The 23,598-nt window shown below is 28.7% G+C and overlaps 1 protein-coding gene across 1 annotated transcript; it reads right to left on the reverse strand.

Annotated features, from left to right (window-relative positions):
• Positions 1-2,999: 2,999 nt before the first annotated feature.
• LOC129958048 (uncharacterized) lies at positions 3,000-18,865 on the reverse strand. The gene is made up of 2 exons (XM_056070198.1): positions 18,747-18,865; positions 3,000-3,323 (listed from the first exon to the last, which is right to left on the reverse strand). The coding sequence occupies exons 1-2, from the start codon at positions 18,830-18,832 to the stop codon at positions 3,011-3,013; spliced, it is 399 nt and encodes a 132-aa protein (XP_055926173.1). The 5' UTR covers positions 18,833-18,865; the 3' UTR covers positions 3,000-3,010.
• Positions 18,866-23,598: the final 4,733 nt, after the last annotated feature.

Raw genomic sequence — 23,598 nt, forward strand, 5'->3', positions numbered from 1 at the left:
TTTAATGGGAAAAAATATTTAAAATTAAAAAAGGAAAGTTCATAATTCTCAAAATAGAATTCAATCATTCGTCAAAAATGTGGTGAGTGCCCGTTTTGAAACACTACTTTATCGAAAGCTGTCGAGTAGATCTAAAAATTAAATTAGTGTATGTTTGAAGACCAGTTTTTTTTTTTTTTTTGAAGTACACATAATGTAACAATAAAATAGTAAGGGCCGGATTAACTTTAGGCCCTTAGATAGCACACATGTCTTGGATACCCTCTTTTCTCCTCCTTGGCATAACTAGAGAAATTTTATTAATTTTAATTTAATTTCCATATAGGGAAGATTGAGGTAAGTTGATGATGTTAACAGTTGACTATTTTTAATAAATTCAGTTTTTGAGGTAAATTGTTTTTTCTCTGCATTATTATTAGAATGGCTTTCTATTGTATTATATTTAGAATATTTTTTGTTGTTGTTGCTGTTTTAACCCTCCAACTGCGTATCCCACGATTTCCTCGGATTGGCAATCAGTCCATTTTCTGTTGCATCCCGCGTTTTCACAGTTTAGAGTGTTTATTTTTACGATTACAGATTTTTATAATGTTATTTTATTATCGTGTAACATATAGTATCAGTTCACTTTCTTTGAAAAATATTTGAACTTATTTGCAAACATCGCATCTAAATAGTGATTTTAAAGAATTACGCAGCCAAAGGGTAAATACAATCAGTATTATTTTACTATTTAAAGAAACAATGAAAAAGTGTCATTTAGCTCCGGTACTGGAGCTAAATCATTTTGACCTCGATGAAAGAATTGTAGCAGACACTTGGGGGTTCGAGACGCGATTCCTATAAAGATTCGCCAAATACCAAGATCTTGTTTCCGTTGAAATTGTTGGGACCAAAACCTTTTCCTGCTAGTGGGAAAGATTTCATGTATCCTTATTGTTTAGTTATGGTTCAGAATTGAAATATCCATTCCAAAATGGGAGATTAATCTAATTAATTACGAATTAAATTATTAGGACATTGGATTCTGTAGCATTTGAGCTATTGAAATCTTTACATATGGGGGCGGTGCAAATGTAAAAAAAATTTAACAAGTCAGATCTATGTGTTTTAATATATGTTTAGTTTAGTTACATTTACATCGCAATTTGTAGCAATATGAAGGGTATTTTGGACGGACCTTAATGAAATGTTTTAGTGCGTGACCTTTATACTAGAAAGGAAAAGCAATGTCGCATTTTGGATCAAATCGATCAGAGGAAAAATGTATTATTTTTAAGCGCATATTCGATTCTTTTCACCACAAGACAAAATTAGGTATCAAACAAGCCTTATTGTGGATGAATATGAAAAAGTTGAGATTTGATTGATTGAAAAAAATATTAGATTGTAAATCTTCTTGGTTAAAATATTTTGAATTTGCTGTCACTTTTTTTTTTTTTTTGATTAATGTATGAGTGCATTTTTGAAGTAAGAATAATGCAGAAGTGCAGATAAAAAAGCAATAATTAATCTAATAAGCATAGGAAAACACACAATAATCCTTTCACCCATTTGTACATTCAAGTGAATCAGTACATTCAAGTAATATTAATAATATAAAACTTCAGTAAAAATTGTGTATGGAAAAATAATTTCGTGATATCTGACTTAATAATTGACTTTTCAAATAAATATAATATAAAACAAAATAAAAAAAAGTTTTTAATAAATGTAAAAGATTACTGTTCAGCTGACCAATTATTCTGCATATCTTCCCACCAGATTTTTCAATTTTTTATGTTCCTAACGGATACTAAGAGCTATTTTTGGAGGAATACAAGTTGATGACTTTTGGCACAGACGCTCAAATTAGAACTTTTCTGTGCCTTTAAGGAGCCTGACTTCGTGAAATACATAAAAATCCAAAGGATTAAATGTGCTGGCCATATTATTAGAATGAACAGGGAGCGTACAACGCAGAAAATATTCCTGGCCGTTGCAACAAGAACTAGGGGCCGACTCAACCTCAGATGGGTTGATCGCCTGGAAGGGGATTTCGCCACTTTAAGAGTGATTGACTAGAAGACCATGGCCAAGAGAAGAGAGGCAAGGAGGAAACGTCTTGAGAAGGCCAGAGCCCACCCGGGGCTGTCTGCCACTGAGGAAGGAAGGGTGTTTCTAATGAAATTTTCGTTTTTGATTTCAACGTCGAAATCATGATTTTCTTTATTTTGCCGATTTTCTTCCATTAGTTTTATCTTTATAATTCGTATCTTTCGAGTAAAATAGCATTAGATAATTTCTGTATACGAAGGTGTTTGCTCTAATCCCCTTCCCCTCCTTTGCTGTTGTTGCCTATCCATTCAACTCGAGTATTCCGAATGAATCACATAGGATTCATGCTGTGATAAGTTCAATCGTCCTAGCTAATCCAGTCGAAGGGCAAGAATTAGTATAGACCATTAAAGTTTGAATCGCAAGAACAACTTGCATTTCCCAGTCTCATTCCGGTAAATGTTTTTGTTGAATATATATCAAAAATATTGTGTTTTCTGTTTAGATGCTTTGGAAGAGCATATGTGAACTATTGCCATTGACTATTCGGAAAGAGATCGATTACTCCTTTAAAATCTACAGGGTGGCTAAAAATCCATTTAACTGAAAAAAAAATAACCCCTGAGTAATTACCCTCTTAAATTATCTAAAATTTATATGTAGTCATGTGTAGTTACCAAGATTTTTCTTTTCGATATCTTTAATCTGGATATTGTAGATTGATTTACATGAATTCTCTGATAATACAATAGCGTTCGTTACCTTTGAAAAACTATCGGCTTTTAATTGTAAAAGTATTTGAATCTAATTGAAAGCGTTGGCCATAAATGGCCATCAAATATACTACAATGTTTGTTGCTAGATAGCGTAGATATTTTATTTCTATAAGATAAAAAAATCTATTATTTTAAAAATATCTTAAATAAAATCACTTGAATACCAAGCAACCCAATGAATTTTATTCTAATCAATATCAAGGCATAACAATGTCAAGGTCATTCAAACTTTTGGAACGACGCAAAACATGGAATGGAATGGCTAAATTTATGTCTGTGTCATCTTTGATACCACAAGGTAAAGATTCTACATATTTTTTTACCATTTCATATTTAGCCCTGGCCACATCATCCAGATAGTTGCATTTCGAATCTGTTGGTTCACGTCGATCCAGCTCTCGTAATTCATGCGCGTTCTCAAAAGAAATTTTAGCGGCTCTTTGGCGTTTTCTAAGATGACTCTCCCTGGCCTTCTTCTGAAAAAAAGGCTTCACATACCTTTGGTAACACCTATATGAAAAATGAGACATCATGTAATATTTTGAAAACAGAATCTGCTAAAAATATTTATATGCTTAATTAGGTATAAGAATGTCCGAAAAACATTTTTACATTTTTAAAGCATTATTAAAAGAAAGCAGATAGATTTGAACTTAATTTTTTTTATTGTATTGAATAAAGTATCTAAGTTTTATAGAATATATTAAACATTTCAATAACAAAACAGCGAGTCGGTAAGATTCTCAATCAACCAGGTTCTACCACATTTTGGAGATTCAACACATCGTCATAAATCTGTTGGGGCATTTATAATTGCAGTCTTAAATGTAGATTTCGCTCTGTACGTATGTTACAGATTGAAATTCGATATACCACGCAAGAACTTATGCCATTTTTACGATGAAGCCATATTGAAACAAGAATGCCAATAATATCACAGACCTGATATCATTCAGCGTTCACTTTGTTTACGTGACAAAAACTTCGGTGTTTCCTTTATTGAATAAAAGTAGAGCAAAACGCTGAAGTTTGTTAGTTTATTCATAATGAGTATTAAAAGTTAAACTTTTCGGACATCCTATGATTATGAATTACTGTAGTCAATGAAAGTTCAAGTTCATAATAATGCAAACACCAAGTTAAACTGCACTGAATATGATTCTGTTTAAGGTATCGTGTAAGTAATCCGACCAGTGCTGTTAATTCGACTATTTTGCAGTTTCAGCTTTAGTTTTAACTTTTATTTAAGAAAAAAAAAGGTGTGGAGGGCTTTACTATCTTTAAAAGAAAACAAGAAGGTGTTACAGTAACAAACAGAGCTGATTTAGTCCAAATACTTTTCCTATCGGTGAAGAACCAGCATATCACTGCTTTCCAGAGCGGTCTTAATTATTTTAACTCTTAAATTTGCCCTTTTTTTCCTACAATTTTTGAATTGAAGAAACATAATAGAAGAATGTACCTAATATAATTTCAACACTTTCAGTAATGTGTGGTGAACTTTCTCAAAACATTCATGTTTCTTGCATAAATCACAAGAGATTTCCTAAACTAACTGTTGAGGAATAAGGCTATTAGTGCTTCTAGTAACTGCATTCTCATATTCTTTCAAACTGGGAGAACTTATTTTGTTTAAATCCTTGTACCTTATTTCATAATGCTTTTGGGGTCTTTTAATCTTTTGTATATTTTTTTCTTTAACAATCTTCAGAAAAGCTTAAGAACTTTTCAATTTTAATTTATTTTTTGAAATTCTTTTTATTTGCATTCGAATAATTTTTCTATTAGAATAAATATATAATCTTCATAAAAATAACAAAATCATGTCTTTTTATCATGGCTTTTATCTTTTTCCTAGTTGAAATAAAACTCAGTAGAAATAAATTTATTGAGAAAAACAGGAAACTGGCCACATTACATTCACCTGCTGCATAACCTTAACAACAACAACGACGACGACGAAAAAAAAAGAATGTTCTCGGAAATAATAAATTTAAAAGTGAAATCTAAAATTAAATAAAAATTTCTCTAAAAATTTTAAGAGGACAGTTGTCAATAATAACCATGTATTTTACATTTTTTCGACATTACCACAATCATCACAAATTTAGTTTGAAATTAGAGTGGTCTGTATTATATTAGATACTTTATTTTAAACAGTGGCAGATCGTTTGCTGAGAAACGATCAGATCTCTAATGGATAGTTTAAAAAAAGTTTACTTTTATTCAGCTATATTTTTACATTAAATATCCATTTAATCTGACTTGTTACCAATCAATGTACTGGTCTAAAAATGTACTTGAAAAATAAATTTGCTTTCTTCTCTAAAAAGTAATTTTTCTTAAGCCTGAGCTGTAGATTTATAATAAAAATAAAGCAAAACAATACACAATAAGTAGGATGTGTATTCTTCACACGAATATTAGTACAAAATGATTAAAATAAAGGGGAGAGGGTTGCGAAATAGAAAACCCACTTTCCATGTTTAAAGATCATTTTGCTATGTTCATAAAAAATTTCGAGTTCAGATTCGAATAATGCTTTGGAGCCAGACTATCAAATAATCAAAGCGGAAAACTGTCTAGCGTTTCGGCAACTACAGAGGACTATAGGCTTTAATTGTTTTTGTGATGATTTCAAAATAATTTTGTGCTTTTATTTGATTCATAAGAGCTATGTACTAGAATATATTGAAATTAATATCAAATTCCTGATAAATTTCAGAACATTAAGTTCAGGATTTTCTCATGTTTCCAAGTTCGCTTGCAAACAATTTTTATCTCTCTTCCCCCCTCTTCCCCCATTTGGCAGAATGATTTACAATTCAACAGACCTGTTAAACTTGGAATACTTAGAGTTTTCTAAAATAATTATAATTTTTAACTTCTTTAAATAATTTTGTTTAAAATTAATTTTAATTTTTTATACGCATCATATAGAAGCTAACTCTCTTGAAGGTGACTCGCAATGGAATGTTTTGGTATTTAAATATGTCGTAATATTTACTACATAAAAACTATTTATATAGCTATTAAGTTAGAATCAATAAATGAAAATCTGATTTTGAACTTTTAAATTTCAAGGAGAAACTGCATTGTCTAAAGGTCTCCACACTTTAATCTGGCCTGGCAGCACCAAATAACAAGTCAAAGCGCTCTTTCGACTTCAGATATCACGACACAACACAAAAGGTTTTCGCAACCGAATTATAAATACTGAACTTGATTAACAAATAGCGTCAACTTTAATTGCGTAAGATCACCAAAATATCATTAAGGGAAATATAGTTGTAAAAAAAATGATTTAAGTGAATGTACCGATGAGATTTGGTAGCCTGTTAATACTGACGGGCTGAACTAAAATTTGTTCTTCAAAATATGCTTTTGCCTTAATTATCACTGTCAACTTATCGAACAGATATTTTATAAAACATTTAAATACATTTCTGCTCAAAAAATAAGCAAAAAATACAAAACTCGGAATAAAATAAAAACTATTTAATGGATATATTTGAAAGTTGTACACAAAGTAGGTGTTGCATTACTAGACCACCTATCAAACAATAAAGCAAAGAGAAAAATATATATATATTACGGTCGTCACGGTGCGACAGCCAAAATTGACAGACAGAATGTGTAGTGGGAACCTCAGGCTAATAACGGGTATGATACCCTTTAGCTAAAATGCATGCTCAACAACAGCGAAGCATGCTACCAAGAATGTCGTTGATCGCCTGTTGTGATAGTAATGCCCATTTACTATTAGAGCTCGTGGAGGGTACTTGGCGGTATACTGCGACTTGCAATCCTTCTTCCCAACATATCCTACTCATACTCTATGGGATTCAGGTCCGGTGATCAAGTAGGTCACACCATCTGTGAAATGGTTTCACTCTCCAGATAACTCCGCACCAATCGTGCTTGTTATCATCCATAAATATCGCATCATTACCCACTCCAGCGATAAAGCGCACAAGAGGATGTAAAATTACGTCGCGGTATCGGAGAGCTGTGACGGAATCCTCAGTGAATACGTGGATACCGATTCGGCGGTTAACTGGTATGCCTGCTCAGGCAAGTAAACCATCACCTCTGTAATGGTTCCTTTCGACAATCTTTGGACCCCATTAGTATGTCTCTGTCTCTCGCCATATCGAATTCATAGTGTGATTAACAAAATCTGTACTTGAATAAGGTCGTTAACTGCCATCAGAATAAAGTTCACAAATATCACAAAATATGAACATTTTTTCTCAAGGAATAGCAAGAGCGTTGCTGCTAAGGGCAAGACGCAATGTAGGATTAAGCCTTCTAGAGGCATTTAGGCAATGCAAATCTCGAGAGCCCCCTTTTCCCCCCTCTAACTTTCTACACCAGATATTTTTTTATCATTTATTTTAATTCTTTACATAAACAGTTTTATGTAGCAGGCATTTAATTATTTGCCGCTTTTGAGGGAGCTGGCTCAGTATTTCTCATATAAAAAGAATTCGAGATACAAATTTAAAAGCAATTTTAATCTAAATAGTAAGAAAGAAACAAAAAAGTCTAAATATCATTTAATTGTGGAATCGGATAATTTTTAAATAACGAAACAACATATTTTTAAAATTTTTAAGCCTATTATATTATTTTTTTAAAAACATAATTAACTTTATCGGAATGTTGTTGTAGCACATGATATTCGATTTTAATTTGAGTCAGTTCGAACGCACAGCCCTTGTAAATTAAATGATAGCATAAAATTAATATACTCTGACAGTCTTACAAAAAATATAACAAAATCTTGTGGTCACTAAATAATTGCCCACTTTGCCTGCTTGATAAGTTGAAACTGGTAAGACACAACAGGTCGTCTCTTAATGTTAAATTATATTGTTCAAACTGAATATTCTCTACTCATTAGGAGAACTTACTTTTTTTCTGAAAAACGAATAACGTTAATGAAATATTCATTCATTTTTAATAATCATCGGTAAAATTCTTTATAATTAAATTCGTGTAAGCGTAAACAGATTTTTCAAGAAATAATGATAATATTAGCCAATGAACGGTAGATGGCACCACAATGTCTGCTGTGAAAACTTTTTTAAAGAGCAATTTTTTGCTTCTACGGCAAATAAATTCTCTCTCTCTCTCTCTTTTTAAATCCTTATTTTTACATTTACCTTTTAGATTTGTTGCATATTAATCCTGTAGTTGAAAAAAAAATGAAAAAAGAAAAACTTGCTTACTGATGACTTAAGATGCCCGGATAACTTAAGATAAGGATGAAGAAGGCTGACTTAAGATAATTTATTCATTGCATAAGCAATTTAATTTTCTATCAGTTAAAGCCAGCCATTTTTTCCGATAATATAGACGTAATTCTTTATTATTATTAAAAGAAAACAAAAGCTTAACTTTTAAAAGTAATTTTCTTTTTTCAAAGTTGTCTTCTTTTGAAGAAAATGTCACGAATCAAGTAAAAAAAAAAAGAAAAAAAGTGAAGTAACTATTGATTTGGATTTTTTTATTTGAAAGCTGCTAATAAGAACTAAGAATGAAATACGGAATGAATATACATAATTAATAAATAATTGATACACATAAGTAAATGCAGTGAATGTACATCATTATATATGCTAGTATTCATAACTTAAGGGGCAACGACACTATATAAAAATAAGCTGAAACAGTTTCATGTTATTAAAGGTATAAATACAAAATGAAAGCAATCCTAAATCAAAAACACAATGCGAAAAACAATAACTTTAGAGAAATATTTGAGAAATACCGAGTGCAAAGGAATAAACAAAATGAATATAAGTATTTGATTAGAATTTCGTTTATGAAACCTCAGTAAGGTATGTGTCAATCTCTCATCGTAAACGAAAGCATAGTATCAGTTGTGCATACTCTTGATCAGATTATTCTATATCAGATTACCAGAATCTGAGGCAAACCATTCTACCATTCCTGTTTCAGCCCCGAAACAACGTCTTTTTTGTTATACAGGAATGAATTGTGCTCTGCCATACCTCTCCTAAATGCATCCCATGTATGTTCTAAAATGTTAAGTTAGGGTCAGTAGGTAAGCCAATCCATTCGATGCACACCTTCCCTTTCAAGAAGTTTGTCAACATACGTTAAAATATCTTGACAATTGAATGAGTTTAGAATATATTTTGACCGATGTGTTTCAAATACTGGTTGAATAAGATGGAGTTAATGCAACAGTTTTTTTTTTTTTAAAAATGGTATTATCGATAAATCCTGAATATATTTCTATTCTATTATGAAGTTACAAGAAGAATAACGTTCATGGAAATAATAATAAATAATATTTATAACATTTTATAATATTTAAATAAAGTGATTTAGCTACAATTTAGTTTTGTTTTAGTTACTGTTAAAGCAATGTCCCGTTGATAACTAAATTATTTGAAATGTGTCGTCAGGAGACTTTCACTTTTTTACATCGGTTGTTCATCTAGAATCGAAATATATAATTTTCCTTAAAAAACACCAATACGATTAACAACATTTTTTAAATCATATTTTAGAAATAGAATAATATACTTCCTGCAAATAAATATCCGAACCGACAATTCTATAGATCAGAATCGTTTTGTATGTTTCGTACCTCCTTTCTATAAGCGTTTCGACAGTCTTGATAGATTTCGGAAACCATCTCTTTCTCTCTTTCTTTTGTTTATTTGTATGTATGAGTTTTTATCCTCATATTTTTGATCTGATTTAACAGGTATTAAAATTTGAAACGTCTTTTACTCACTGAAGTTTTCAAAAAGAAAGAATGTTATCCAATACAGTTTTAAAATAGTTATATTTGATGCCAAAAATAACTATAATCGTAAGATCAATCTAGATGACACACCTGCTCATAAAAAAACGCAAGTCACCTTTAGCTATTAATTTTCCACCCGAATCTGTTGACGTTGATTCTGGTAGTTCAGATGATCGGATCGAAATACGTGAATAACAATATTGACAATGGGGCAGCTGATGGAGTTGTAAAACGTTATGACCTAGAAGAAACGAGAACTCTGTGGCACTACAAATGCGCTTAAGGTATCCGCCTGCGTTAAAAACCTATTTTTGACCGAAACTCACAATTTTTTAATATTTTATCTCAAAACCCGTTCTTTTATCCTCACAGAACCGTTTTTATTCAATGTCTGCAATAATTAGAAATGAAATTAAAGAAATTTTAATAAAACAACAGTTAGAAATGTAAACAATACTACAAATAAACAATTTTATTATTTTTATTTAGTTTATATAACAATTACTGCTTTTCCCTATTTCATTTTTTTGCCATATACTAGATATTATTTTGAAATATTTTCAGTATGAAATTATCTGTTTTTGATAGCATTGTTGAAAATTTAAATAATTTTGAATCATTAAAGTGCTTTGATTTCCCTCTGATGTAATTTCTGACAATAAATGGACGGAAAACAAATAGTAATTAATAACAGGATCTCCGAGCTTGTTAACATACATTATCAAGTTAAAAAAAACTGAAGAAATAATCAAAATCTGCTCATACTAGCTGTATAGAAAATCACATTACATACTCATTAGAGTGAGGGGGGGGGAAAAATTTCAAAAAGTGAATAGCGTTTAAGAAAAAGAAGGAATAACCTACCAACCTAGGAAGTTTTGTGGAAGAACCTTTTTTTTATTTCAATGAAAATTGAAAACAGAAATTTTAAACCCATTTTTCTAGAAATAGGATTTTTGTGGTGTTGTGGATCATTTTTAAATATGGCTCATTTTTAAAACACGATTACTAAACTACTATAAAAATTATTTGCTAATTTAAACCTTTGCTTCAGTCTCTAAACAATTAATCAGTGATTATGTATATATCCAAATATTATAATTATTGCAGCCATTTGTTTTTGATTGAGAGTGCTTGAAAAAAGATCAAATTTGAAACAAAAAATTTCTAAATTTTCTCAAATATTCAAATATTTAATTGTTAAATATTTTTGCACGATATATTAACTTTTGCCTAAAATGAATACTTGAAAAAGATAAATATTTCTTCAAATACCGTTATTTAAAAAAAGGGGCCTCCAAACTCAGTCAAATGCCTTAAATTATTTTGTAGATTTTTTTTTTTTTTTTTTTTTTTTGCTAATACCAAATTATATCAAGTACAACCATATGCAAAGAAAAAATACAAGACAAAAGAAAAAGTTATATAACTAGTTTTGTGCTAGTTGAGAAGCTGATTATCATCTTTATTATTTGTTCAATCAAGCCCTAGCTAGCAAGCCATGCAGCATGGTGTCAGAACCATCTTATCCAATGGCGTCTTGGGCATCACCCCAGATTCTGTTGACTCCTAACATTCACTATTCTGATTTTATTTTAATTTATAACAGAAAAGCTTATTTAATTATGATTTTAAGAATATTAAGAACAAAAATGTAATTTGAAAACAGTTAATTATTGATTTTGCAATGTTATCTAAACATGTATATAGCTTTAAAAAATAAATTAGAATGCTTATTTTTAATGAATTAAATAAAAATTTTCAAAAATGTTAAATGAAATACAAAGTGTTTATATCACTGTATTTTTATTTTATATAAATATGTAGAACCAAATAAAATTCTTTTTTTACATACACTAAAAACAATTATGCGTACAATCAGGGACGATGGTATCTGGCTTAAAATATCCTATTAAAAAAATTACAAAAATTTGTAAATTGAAAGGGTCAATGAGGCAAGACGTGATTTCTTTTTTTCTTTATTTATTTTATAAGAAGATATTTTCGTTGGAACATATGCGCTCAAATTCTTGTATGTTTCTGATGAAAACTTAAGTTTATCAAGATGACTTTGCCCAATTTTATGAAATATTGTTCTGTATAATAAAATATTTTCCAATATTGCGCATTATTATACGATATAGCAGATATTTTATGATGTAATTTTATATTCCATAAATATGTATGAACTACTCGGTATTGATTGTCCTAGAAAACATGTATTACTCTGAATAATTACTAACTAAACAATTAAAAACATACATTGAGGTTCTGATACTGCCAACTATCAGAAGTTTCATGATTATATATAATTAATATTTTTATTTTTCAAAACGCAGTTTTTCACATTCAACAACACGTTTTCCTAAATAATAGCTCAATAATTAATCAAAGTTACAACTACTCGGCAATTAATTATTTCTACTTCAGCAGTGGCGTAGCTAGAGTACAATGTGCCTGGGACATAATATAATTTATTAGGCCTAGTCATTATCAGTGGTTTAGTAAATATAGATTGTGTCCAGAGGATAACATTATTTTTTACTCCTTCAAGGCATTTAATTTCGAAAAAATGATATAAAAATACTAATGTCTTGTTCTGATGGCACCTCATGAAACTGGTTCCCAAAACATCAGTACACCTCTTGCCCTCGGTCGCTACGCCGCTGTGTTTGATAGTGGATAAAAATCTCAATTTATCAGGCGTTAACCAGGTGGGATAGTTTACTAGAACGTGAATTAAGTGGACTTTTCTTCTTTGAGAATATATTGATTAGTCATGTTTATCTGAACTTAAAAATATCTTATGACTTGCATTTTTGAGATATTTAACATTTAAGAAAGATACTTGAAGCAAGATGGATTATCTTTGCATCATTATCATGGAATGAATGCCTATCTTAATGGAATTCTGGTTAACAAAAGTTTAGGTCGAAGAGATCGCATTGAAATCTCCCACCCCTCAAAATCCCCATGGACCTCACTCTAATGCGTGTATTTTTATGGAAATATGTGAAACTCCCGTTTATAATTCAAGGCCAATTTCAAGTCGTTCTAAGATTTTCAGTCTAAGATTTGACCCAACATACAGCATAAAAATATGAATGAAACATAATTTAATTTATATGTTTAGTGTCATTTTGCAGTTCCATCGGTCGATTTTGTCAACAGCACTTAGTTAATGACTGTAGGGAATCGAAAAACTTAGGTAACCGACAAAATTCTTTATTCAGTGATACAAATTGTTTCATAATTCAAATTATTTATATAAAATAATTTGAATTATGGAATTGGTGTTAAAAATTTTTTATGTAAAAATTATTTAAAGAGCATACTTATTTTTCTGGATCACCCTTTATATTTATTCAACAAATTATATTACTGGAAAGAGCAACAATATCTGTAAATGGACGAACTTAAAAATTTATCTATTTTTTTTATATATATTGAATCATTGTTAAAGGATATACAAAATTATTACAATATTGCTTTCATCACTACCAAAGAATATGCAAGAATCTTCATGTAGTTTTTAATAATAGAAGGAAAACAGATGTTTAAATGTTTATGCAATCAAGGAAAATTATGTGAATTCCATTATAAAAATAATAAAAATAATTGTTTCAAATTATTTTATAAAATCGGTAAAATAAGAAAAAAAAATTGCAAAACTAAATTTGTATTATCCAAAAGACAATTTTCTATATTTTAATATAGTGTCGAATTCACTTTCGTGTGATAATATTTTCTGAAATTAGCAGCCAATAAGCCGCCAAAATTTCGCTGAATTTGGATTGATTAAAATTTTTTTAAAATCTTATTTGCCCATTTATCCACAGTATATTAGTGTATAATTCACACAAGTATACAGTGGAAATTATACATGATTACGGAACCATACGGACGGATGATCTGTTGGGAGCCAAGAGAGAGATACACGCCTCCACTTTTATTATTATTAAATTTACTGTAAAATGGATACCTACTTTTTTTATTCGCACTTACATTATTATATTGTTTTACTTATAACGTAGAGGGGGGGGGGACTTCATTTAGAATTTTTAGGTAAAAACTGTAAAGATCCAAAACTCAAGAAAAATAAATCAAATATCGTTAACAATGCAAAAACATTTTTTCATTAAATCTTAAAACAGTTTATTGCGAAACCAACAATATTTGCTTCATGTAGCAATCAACATCAATTTTACTACAATACATTTTACTCACATTCTCTAAATAGCAAAACGCTATCTAAAATTTCGTTGAACGAAAAAAAAAAAATACCTCCATCATTCAAATCAACAAATAGGTTATAGTATTCGCTGGAAATGGAGAAATTAATTATATTAAAACTAATAATTTCAAAAACGCACTTAAAAATATCCTTTTTTTCCACTTAAAAATATCCTTTTATCCGAACTCGTCGTAATTAATAGAAACAAGGAAGAACGATTTGCCGATTTGAGAGAAGTACCGCGGTGTTCTCGAACTCAAGGTTTTTAACTTCCGGACATAACAAGTAAATTGAGTAATGGCATGTCATTGAGATTACTTAGTAAATGGTTGCGCTTAGATAATAAAAGGAATTACTTAGAGAATTTACTTATTACTAATAAATCGGAAAGAAAATAAAAGATAGATTTTACATGAATATTTTTCCCAAGACGCTTTCCGTCTTAGAAAAAAAGCGCTATGAAAGACGTCCCCGCACGCTCGGCGCAGCTTATATGTTAACACAGGTTTGATATGAGCTCGCCATATTTATTTGATTTCTCACTGATCTCCTGGTAATATTTAATTAATCTTTTCATTCTTAATCATTATATATTAAAAGGCAAAAATTTGTTCCAATAATTTAAATAAATACCGAAGCTAATCAATACTACTTGTTAATGTATTTCTGCTTTACAACGAAACAATTTTGATTTAAAACTTAGCTTTCCAGCAGTGCTTCGCCCATTGGAAGTTAGTTTTTCTATGCATCCTGGAATTTCAGGAGGCTAGTATGTTTGGGTCTTAGTCCTGAATTACATAATTCTATTATAGAAATACGTATAAATAGCAATTCACCTTATTTCAAAAACATTTGTATCTATTTGTAAACTTTACATTCAACCAGCGAATTAAAAATGTGCGCAATTGGTAGATTAATTTCCTGATCCTGAACAGAAAATATGGCGAAAAAAGCATTTCATTAATTGTCTGTTGTCAGCGAAATTAATATTTTAAGTCCGAGAATATAGTTTGTGAATGATTTTGTCCCTTAGCTTCTGTCTTCATTCCCGATTTTTTTTTGAAAAACTTAATATTACCTCAAAAATAATTTTTCATTCAGAACAGAACAAATAGTTTATTAAGATTTAAATCGATTAAATTTAATTTCGAAAAAAAATATGAATCAAAATTTTATTAATTTATTTTTTCTAATAACGTTGATTTTATTAATAAATTCATTTAATGGATAAATCGTTAATAAATTTATTTAAACTTTTTGCGTACAATGAACTACTGAATTTTTAGTTTTAAAGCTGCAGTTGAATGAAAACATCAAGTAATTTAAAATGCAAAAATCATTTAGAAACGCTTCAGTATCTCAAATGCCTCTTATGCCTATAGGAAATGCCTATAGGAATTAAAATAGTACTAAATGTCCCAAATGGGATGTTTCATGTAATTAGGAAATTAAGTAAATTCGTAGGTCAAGGAGTTAATTAATTCAATTTCTACCAACCTCATGCTAACAAAATTCTACATATTGCCTAATTTTTTTCCTTTATCCAATACATAACTGTATTTGGTCCATTTATCATCTGATTAATAAAACTATATTATTAGATTCTAAAAAATTTCCCTCTATAGCCTCTAATTTATTTCAGAATGATTCATCCATCAATGAAATATACAGTACATCACAATGATTCATTCTATCGACATTCAACATTTTGCTGCAATTATTATAATTTTTCCTTTTAAACAACATTTACTTAACCCTTTCTAGGGCCGTGGGAAGTATGCTTCCCACCAAATTTATCAATCTTTGTATGAAATTATGTAGGTTGGTATAAGTTCTGACAAATATTTTTAGTTAAGTCAGAAACTTAGATGCTTCAGTTCTTTATCTCAGACAAAATGATGTGTCTTGATTTGTTACTTAATTGTTAATTAACAAAATTAATTAATTAATCAAATTAAATTTATCTAATAAGCTAAATGAATCCCTTTTCTTATTCTAATTTCAAGCCTAAAAATATTTTAACAAAATATGACTAGAAAAAAATGACCCTTTAAAGGGTTAAATGCTTTATAATTATGCTCTTTCTCAACCATACGCAAAATAAAATTCAATCTCGATTCACGAACATATTTTTTCCGAACACTGTTGTAGAATCGAGTTCCCAAGAGTTCCAAGAAACAGAATAGATAGAATTTATTCTCTTTCATATAGCTGTATTTCAGTCCTTATTATTTTCCCATTGCTCTGTAAATTCTTCTCCATATTGGTTTATTATAAACACTTTCAACTTTTTTATATTTTACCTTAACTCGGTATTAGTTTTCACACGTTTTTATTTTCTTTTTCAAGTTCGGAAAGATGGAATTTTGTAATTGATTTTTCACTTACTTCCTGATGTGCTAGAATTCAAAAATGTACTTATTGTGTTTCTAATGGTAATATATAATTAAAAAATTTCAGAGCATAATTATCAACTTATCGTTTAATTTTTTTGAAGATTCGATTTCATATGAGAGAGAACTCTTACAGAAAATAGGGAAAAATTGATTGAAAAATTCCATGATAATTATAATAAAGAATTAGGAAATATAATAAAGGCTAAAAAGTAAAAAAATAAATATTAATGAAGTTTTTGCTGAGAGTGGGTCAAGAAAAAAAAAATGTAAAAATACGAGTCGCTGAAAACAATACGACAAGGAAATAAAGTCATAATGTTCATCTGACAAAAGAAAATTCTGAGGAATTCATTAATAATTAAAATATATTATAAATATATTTCAAAATTCTAAATCTTCAGGTATTAGAATTCAAAATTCTAATCTTCAGGTATTTCAATAAGTTCCTCCGCAAAAAATATTTTCTACTTTTTAATGCTCTATTATAAGAGAATTTTTTAAAATCAAATATATTAATAATTATTTCTGATAAACTTACTAGTTAATACCGAATTTTTATTATGCATTAGTGCTCAAAGTACAATTTTAAAAGCTTAAATAGCAATCATTTGATGCCCCTAGAACGTATTTATTCTTACTGCATAAAGAGAAAATAGATTCTGCTTATGAACATTTAGTTATAAGAACGATTTTGAAAAACGAATTATGCTTATCGACAGTGGTGTGGCATTATATCCTTTCCCCTTCTTCACACTCATTCCACGCACGAGCGGATGTGGGAGCCGCAATTGCGAAAATAAAATTCTTAAAAAATCGCATTCCATATTTTATTTTACATTACATTATAAGAAAACCATCACTGTAAGAAGAACAGTAGATACAGTATAAGACAGGAAAAAATATATATCATTATAAATTTTGAAGAAATGAGATCATAAATACAGTATAAGTTTCGAAATTTGCAGTAATTTTGATTGAAATCTCGTTAGACTATCCCAAAAAAGTGTATATCAAGGTCAAGATTTCATAAAATCTGGTTTTCAGTGATTTGAATTAAAAGTTATAAATGAGTTCCATGAATTTAGTGACAATGCTTTAATAAAAAAAAAAACTATTGAAAAAAGAGAGAGCGAGAGAGAAAGAAAATGCTCAATTAAATAAATTCTAAAAAAATAAATAAAAATAAAATAACAGAAATTGAAGATATGCTGAAATAAAATAAATATATAAATAAAATAAAATTATCATTTTTTAAAAAAAGATAAATTCGTCATAAAATTCTTCAAATGTATTACGGAATCGAAGGCATAGATCACTTCAAGCATTATACATAATAAGTGCACTCAGACGAACATACTCATACACAAAAATAGAAGAAAAAAAACATTATAGTGATAAATATTTTAATAAAATTCTCCACTTGCAGCTTCATAATGAGCCGTTAATCAGACAAAAAAATCATATAAACAATATATGATATGTTACATAATCTACACTTTTGAAATATGTCAAACTGTTCCATTTCACAAATAATTATTTTGTAACGAGTCAGGGTTTACCTAGAAATGAAGCTAAATTAACAAATTCACATTAATTTTACTGCGTAGTTAATTTAGTAGCAAAACTAGGCTATGAAATTTGAAAATTCATATTATAATCAGGCAAATATCTACAATCATCATTTATCAAAACATCATTTTTATTCATTTATATGCTTACAAATTTGAGTTATTTCCTTTAACAGCTCGTTATATGACTACTCAGTCCCAAATGCACTATTAGGTCGATAATATTCATTTTATTTTCAAACGCTTTTCTTAATTATTTTCTTATATTTTCTTAATTATTTTCTTTTCTTCTTCTTAACAACATCACTTAATTTATTAATATATTTATCACATTGCAAAAGGATAATTTGTCTTTCAAGAATATTCGTTGAATATTCTTTTATTGAAATATACTTTTATTTATAAATTTGCATTTACATTAATTTTTTCCAAAATTTATTTTTGTTTTTATTGTCTATCTAAGTGCATGAAAGATGCATCATACTTTAATAATACCTTTTATTGCATATAATTAAAATGAAATAAAAATTATTATTCATCGTCAAATGGTAAATTTCTAATAAAATTCTCTGAGCTCAAAATAGCTTTCTTGTAATTTAATAACGCACCGTTAGCCAGACAAATCAATCATATAAGCAATATTCAGTACATATTTAAATTAACTATTACAAAACAAATTTTTAAAGGATACCAAATTGTTCCATTTCAAAAACAATTATCTATAAACTACTAAAGATTCTAAATAAATGTATTCACGTATATTTGAAATGTGGGGAAAAAAATTCATTACAATAAATTCCTTAATTATTTCAGTTTCGCACACATGTGAGTTGTTTTCACTTCATGCTGTTTTAGGCCACACGTAAAAAGGCTTTTTTTTTTTTTTTTTTTTTTTTTAGTATGGAAGTTAATGTATTAAATTTGCTTAAAAAAAGTGAAAAAACTTACCACGGATACAAGAGGCAGGTTATGAGAAACAGTAAAGCTGCCACAATGATTACACTTTTATAAGGATTATCACTGTCTTTAGTCATCTTGATCCAATATTTTCTGTCACTCGCTAACCAAACGACCACCACAGGCAAAATCCAAATTCGAAATGGTTAATATTTATGAAAATACGCTGCAATTCCGGATGTGTCTATTTCGACATAAATTCAACAAACAGCGTAGAAAAGTGTAAAATTAATTGGAAAATAATCCAAATACCGGGTAAACAAATCAAACCATGAGCTTTATACGACTCTTTCACAATAATTTTGAGAGACCGTTACTTCTCATTACCTAGATTGAACTGCAAACAAGGAAATATTCAGAGTTTTGAATTAATTAGATTTTTTTTAAACATGTTGAAAGTCTCTTTTAATTTCAATCCGTTTATTTATTTATTTATTTCCCAGTTCTCAAAAATTCACTGTCTGAAATGAAAGTATATGCGAGTGAGAAAAAGTTTTTATTGTTTTCTGTCGAGGTCAAAATTTTGGGAAAATTGAAACGCAAAGGATAACGAGTGTTTGCTGTGAAGATTTAATAAATGATCTTTTGAAAGTTTATTATTTTAAAGGTAAAACTCTGTGTTTTCATGCAAGGTTTGCTTATGCAAAGTTATTATTTTTTTTATTCTTTCTCCAAGCTTGAAAAATCGTTCTGTTTTTAACTTATAAAAATACGCGTCGTACTGAAAATTATTAAATTACATTTATTTAGCTACAAACTTTATTGCAGATATAAAAATGATGCAACTTTTTTAGCTGTTGTGGATCATATAGTCCTTCAGAAAGAATATTTCTTGAGATGAATAATATCTCAATAGGTGAAAATACTCAATTAAATTTTAAAAATTAAAAACAGTCCTAATTATATTTAAAATTTATAAGAATTCGTCATATTTCATTTCATGATAAAAGATAAAAAGAGTATGTAAACAATTCATGTACGTGACTGATTCGATGCACAAAAAATTTCGATTCTTCTAAAAATTTGAGTTGAAAAAATGGGCCTAAAATTGAATAAAATAAAAGAAAACTGCATTTTTAAAAATTTAAAATAGTAATACTTATTTATTTTTCATATTTAACAAATTTATTAAATAATATATAGTTACTAAATAAAAAAACGTAATAATGTTTATAAAATTAATTAATGAAACAAAGTAATAATGATTATAATCTGAAACTTTTTCATAATAATAACTTTAATAATTAAATCAATAATTTCTCTAAAAAAAGTATACAGCACTTTGAATACAATAATTTCTTGTAAAGCTTCAAAGAAAGAGGTACTATTCACATCTCATCTATTCAACATAGTTCTCAAGAAGATGAAGGAAATTAAAAATTATTCACTTCCGTTCCTTGCTGACATATTTAATTAGCGAAAACTAAAAACAAATTATGATTTTTAGGTTTGACTTCAAATTATTTTAAAGAAATGTAAATTATAAACGGTATTTTAATATTATGTTCAAAGAAAATTCAAGATACCAGAGAAAAAAATTGAATTATCGACGAATTGGGATTCAAAATTGCCATAACAGAATTAATGAGAGTGAATCAATTTGAATAGTAGTTTAGTTATATGAACTCCCGTATTAAAACTTTTTTTTTTGTATATGTAAGTATATGTTTGTGTAAAACAGAACTATTAAACTGATAGATTTCATAATGCTTTGCTTACGATAAAACTCATTGAACCAGTTTCGAACGTAGAAATAACTTCAATTACTTTTATTAAAACAAACTTCAAAAAAATATTGCTTTAAATCAGAACTTCTGAATCTTTTGTCGGGCCGTTTTTGGTCTTTAGTAGTTTTCTGTGTCTCACATGAAGAAGATAAATTAAGAAAATTAAACAACAATATGAAATTCAATTTTTAAAAAAAGATAATATTTCATTTAATTTACGTAAGATGTTAAAAAAATAAAGTATGTTACTACATTTTTAGCTTAAAAGAAATTGACAAAAATAAACCCCTGTAATATTTAAACTTCCTGACGATTGAGCTGTGCGCCTCAAATGTTGTCTAAAATATTCAGAATATATGAATTGAACTTTTTCACTCCGCAATGATGCATTTATTCGTTAAAATCTTTATAATTGCATAGATTCATAGAGTACGCTTCAGAATTTTTTTTATTTTTCGTGATGTTGAAAATGCTCAGGCTATGATGCAATTGGGGAAATTTCTATGAAAACAATAATTTATATTTAGCTAAGGGCGTGTTTTAATATTTTTAAATGGAATACAGTTATTGATACTTTTTTTAAAAAAAGATTTAAGAAGCTCTATTCTTTTAAAAGAACGAAAAAAAGAAGAAGTTATAAGAGAGAAGTGCTGTTCTTTAGAACTGCTTATCTGCTTATGTTTTATTATTATTTAGGATTTTTCAAATTATGAGTCACGATTTAATCAGGATCAAATAGAATGATACTGAAGTCATGAAAATTTTGAAAGCCTCTTCTTCCAGATTTTTCAACATCTGTAAGGAAAAAATAGTTTTAAAAAAATATTTGAATTTTTTTTTAAATCATTGCATTTTAACTACAATAAAAATAATTTTAAAATGACTTCGTTTATCATTAACTATCCTTCATTTTCTTGGTTATTTTCAAATTTTATGCTCACAAAAAAAATCGCAGCGGAAAACGCTTAACATTTAGTTTTTAACAATTCTGTTGCTATGTGCTTTTTGTTACTGCGAAGTAGAAGAAAATGAGCTAAAATTAGAATTGATTGAAAATACAGTATTCTTTTAGTATTTTTACCCCCTCCCCTCTCTTCAATAGAAAGGCATAATTCTAGTGCAAAAATTGTTACGGAGTCCAGTTTTGTGCTGGAGAATTTCTTTACTCTTCCCCCAAAGAATGAAAATGCTAAAAGGTGAAAGGAGTATTAATGGTTCTAAATATTTCATTCAAAATTAAGTAGTTATCTACTAAAAAGGATTAAAATGTTGCAGTTCCATACTAAATATATACGAGCCCACTTTGACCATTATAACACCACTATTAATGGAAAGCTAACAAATATAAACATGGATGTCACTTCTCATGACCGGATTTATAAATAGGTAAGATAGGCGACTGCCTTAGGTCCCGCAATTCAGGAGGTTCGCTAAGGCTCCGAGATTTTTTGTAATGCTTTTAGAGCAAGATTAATATGACCCTGTTGCCACTGTCATGTATTAAAGAGCAGCATAAAAACAAAACAGTAGTATGTTTATACTATACTATATTTCATATACTATACTATATTTCAATCAAAATACTACTTAGTCAATAAACCTATATATAAAAAAATACCTATGTAATGATAATCCGATTTGAAAGTTCTGAGATGTTAGAGGAAGTTTTACTCATATTATCGTATTTTGTCTAGCTGGTAAAGAGACTGCTATGCGTTTGTGCTCACTATATTTCGTATACAAAATGAGGTTATATAACCAATAATTTATCCCTAACAGAGTACAAATTAAGAAAAAATTCAACAGAATTGAAATTGAGCTTATAAAGAAACCCAGAAAGGTTTAAATTTGTGTTAGCAATGCTATTCTTCAAATTGATGTTTTGAAGTTGATATGACACGCCATCTCATAAAAGCATAACATCCGACCTTTGGGCTTTTCACAAGGTATTTATGGCACTTCAAAACTGACCTTTTAGCACTTTTTCCCTCCTTGCAAGTCGTCTCAACACCACAAACCTCACTCAACCCTATAAGTTAGGAAGCAACTTTCTCTTTTTAAGCAATACCATAGATTTTTGCATTTGAAGTTATTTATTTAAACAAATGAGTGAAGAAGAAATAAGGCGAAAACTGATGAAACTCAATCGCTTTCTATTAATGAAATTTGCTATATTTCAATAAAATAATTAATTGATAGTTCAAATGCTAGTTGTCAAAAATATAGAAAATATGATTATTGTTTCGATATAGATATAATATTTTATAAGAAATATCATTCGTTCTTGATTTTTTTTATACAATTTTGTATAAATTCTTTGAAAAACAATTCATCTCTCATAAAACACAATGTGGAAATTATTCAGATTGCAATAAAAGTCATGCCATTAAATATTCAAAAATATATTAAAAATCGTGTCAAAGTTTGCCAAATCTCACTCTTGTAGATAACACTTAAAATATTGTAATCCCTTCCAGAAGTAATCCTTATCAATAACACAACTGACTTTCAAAAATCCATTGACGTACTGAAAAGTCATACAATCGTTTAAATAGACCTCAAAATTAATTAAATCGGCAAAGAGTAAAATCATGTTAATTCACAAAATGAAGTGAACATCATGGAATACAGATGTCGTAACATAACTAGTGCGAAATTTTTCTCACGCACTTTATTGGAAAAGTTAAAGGAACTCGAAAATAAAAAATGTTGTGGTTATGATAAAGAACTGAAGGTCTTTGCAGTGGAGTACACAGATATAAAATTAAGTTACTGAACCTTATTCATCTTTCAACGTTTTCAGTTTTCAATAGAAAAGCACCGAAAATCTCCTCACAAAACTGAATTCCGTAACAATTTTATCTATTAAAAGTATTTTTAATTTGTAAAGATGCTTTTAGGGTATCTTATATTTTACCATGCTCAGATAAAGTCCTTTATATCGAAACCCACTTAATTGATTTTTGACTCGACAAAAGGATAAGAAATACTGAATTTTTGAAACTTCATTTGCTTTAAAAAAAGAATCCATTTTTAGAAAAAAGTGATATCAATCAAAATAGCAAGGTTTGTTTAATAACGGAGTTTCCCAAGATTCATAAAAGAATACGGAATGA

Source organism: Argiope bruennichi, chromosome X1 (assembly GCF_947563725.1).
Source record: "Argiope bruennichi chromosome X1, qqArgBrue1.1, whole genome shotgun sequence".
Lineage (NCBI taxonomy): Eukaryota > Metazoa > Arthropoda > Arachnida > Araneae > Araneidae > Argiope > Argiope bruennichi.

What these genes read in the sequence shown, in the direction of transcription:
- LOC129958048 (XM_056070198.1), bottom strand. Translation starts at nt 18,832, where the DNA reads ATGACTAAAGACAGTGATAATCCTTATAAAAGTGTAATCATTGTGGCA. An exon ending in ACCTGCCTCTTGTATCCGTG is followed by an intron (nt 3,324 to 18,746) that starts GTAAGTTTTTTC and finishes TTTTTCATATAG; the next exon opens with GTGTTACCAAAGGTATGTGA.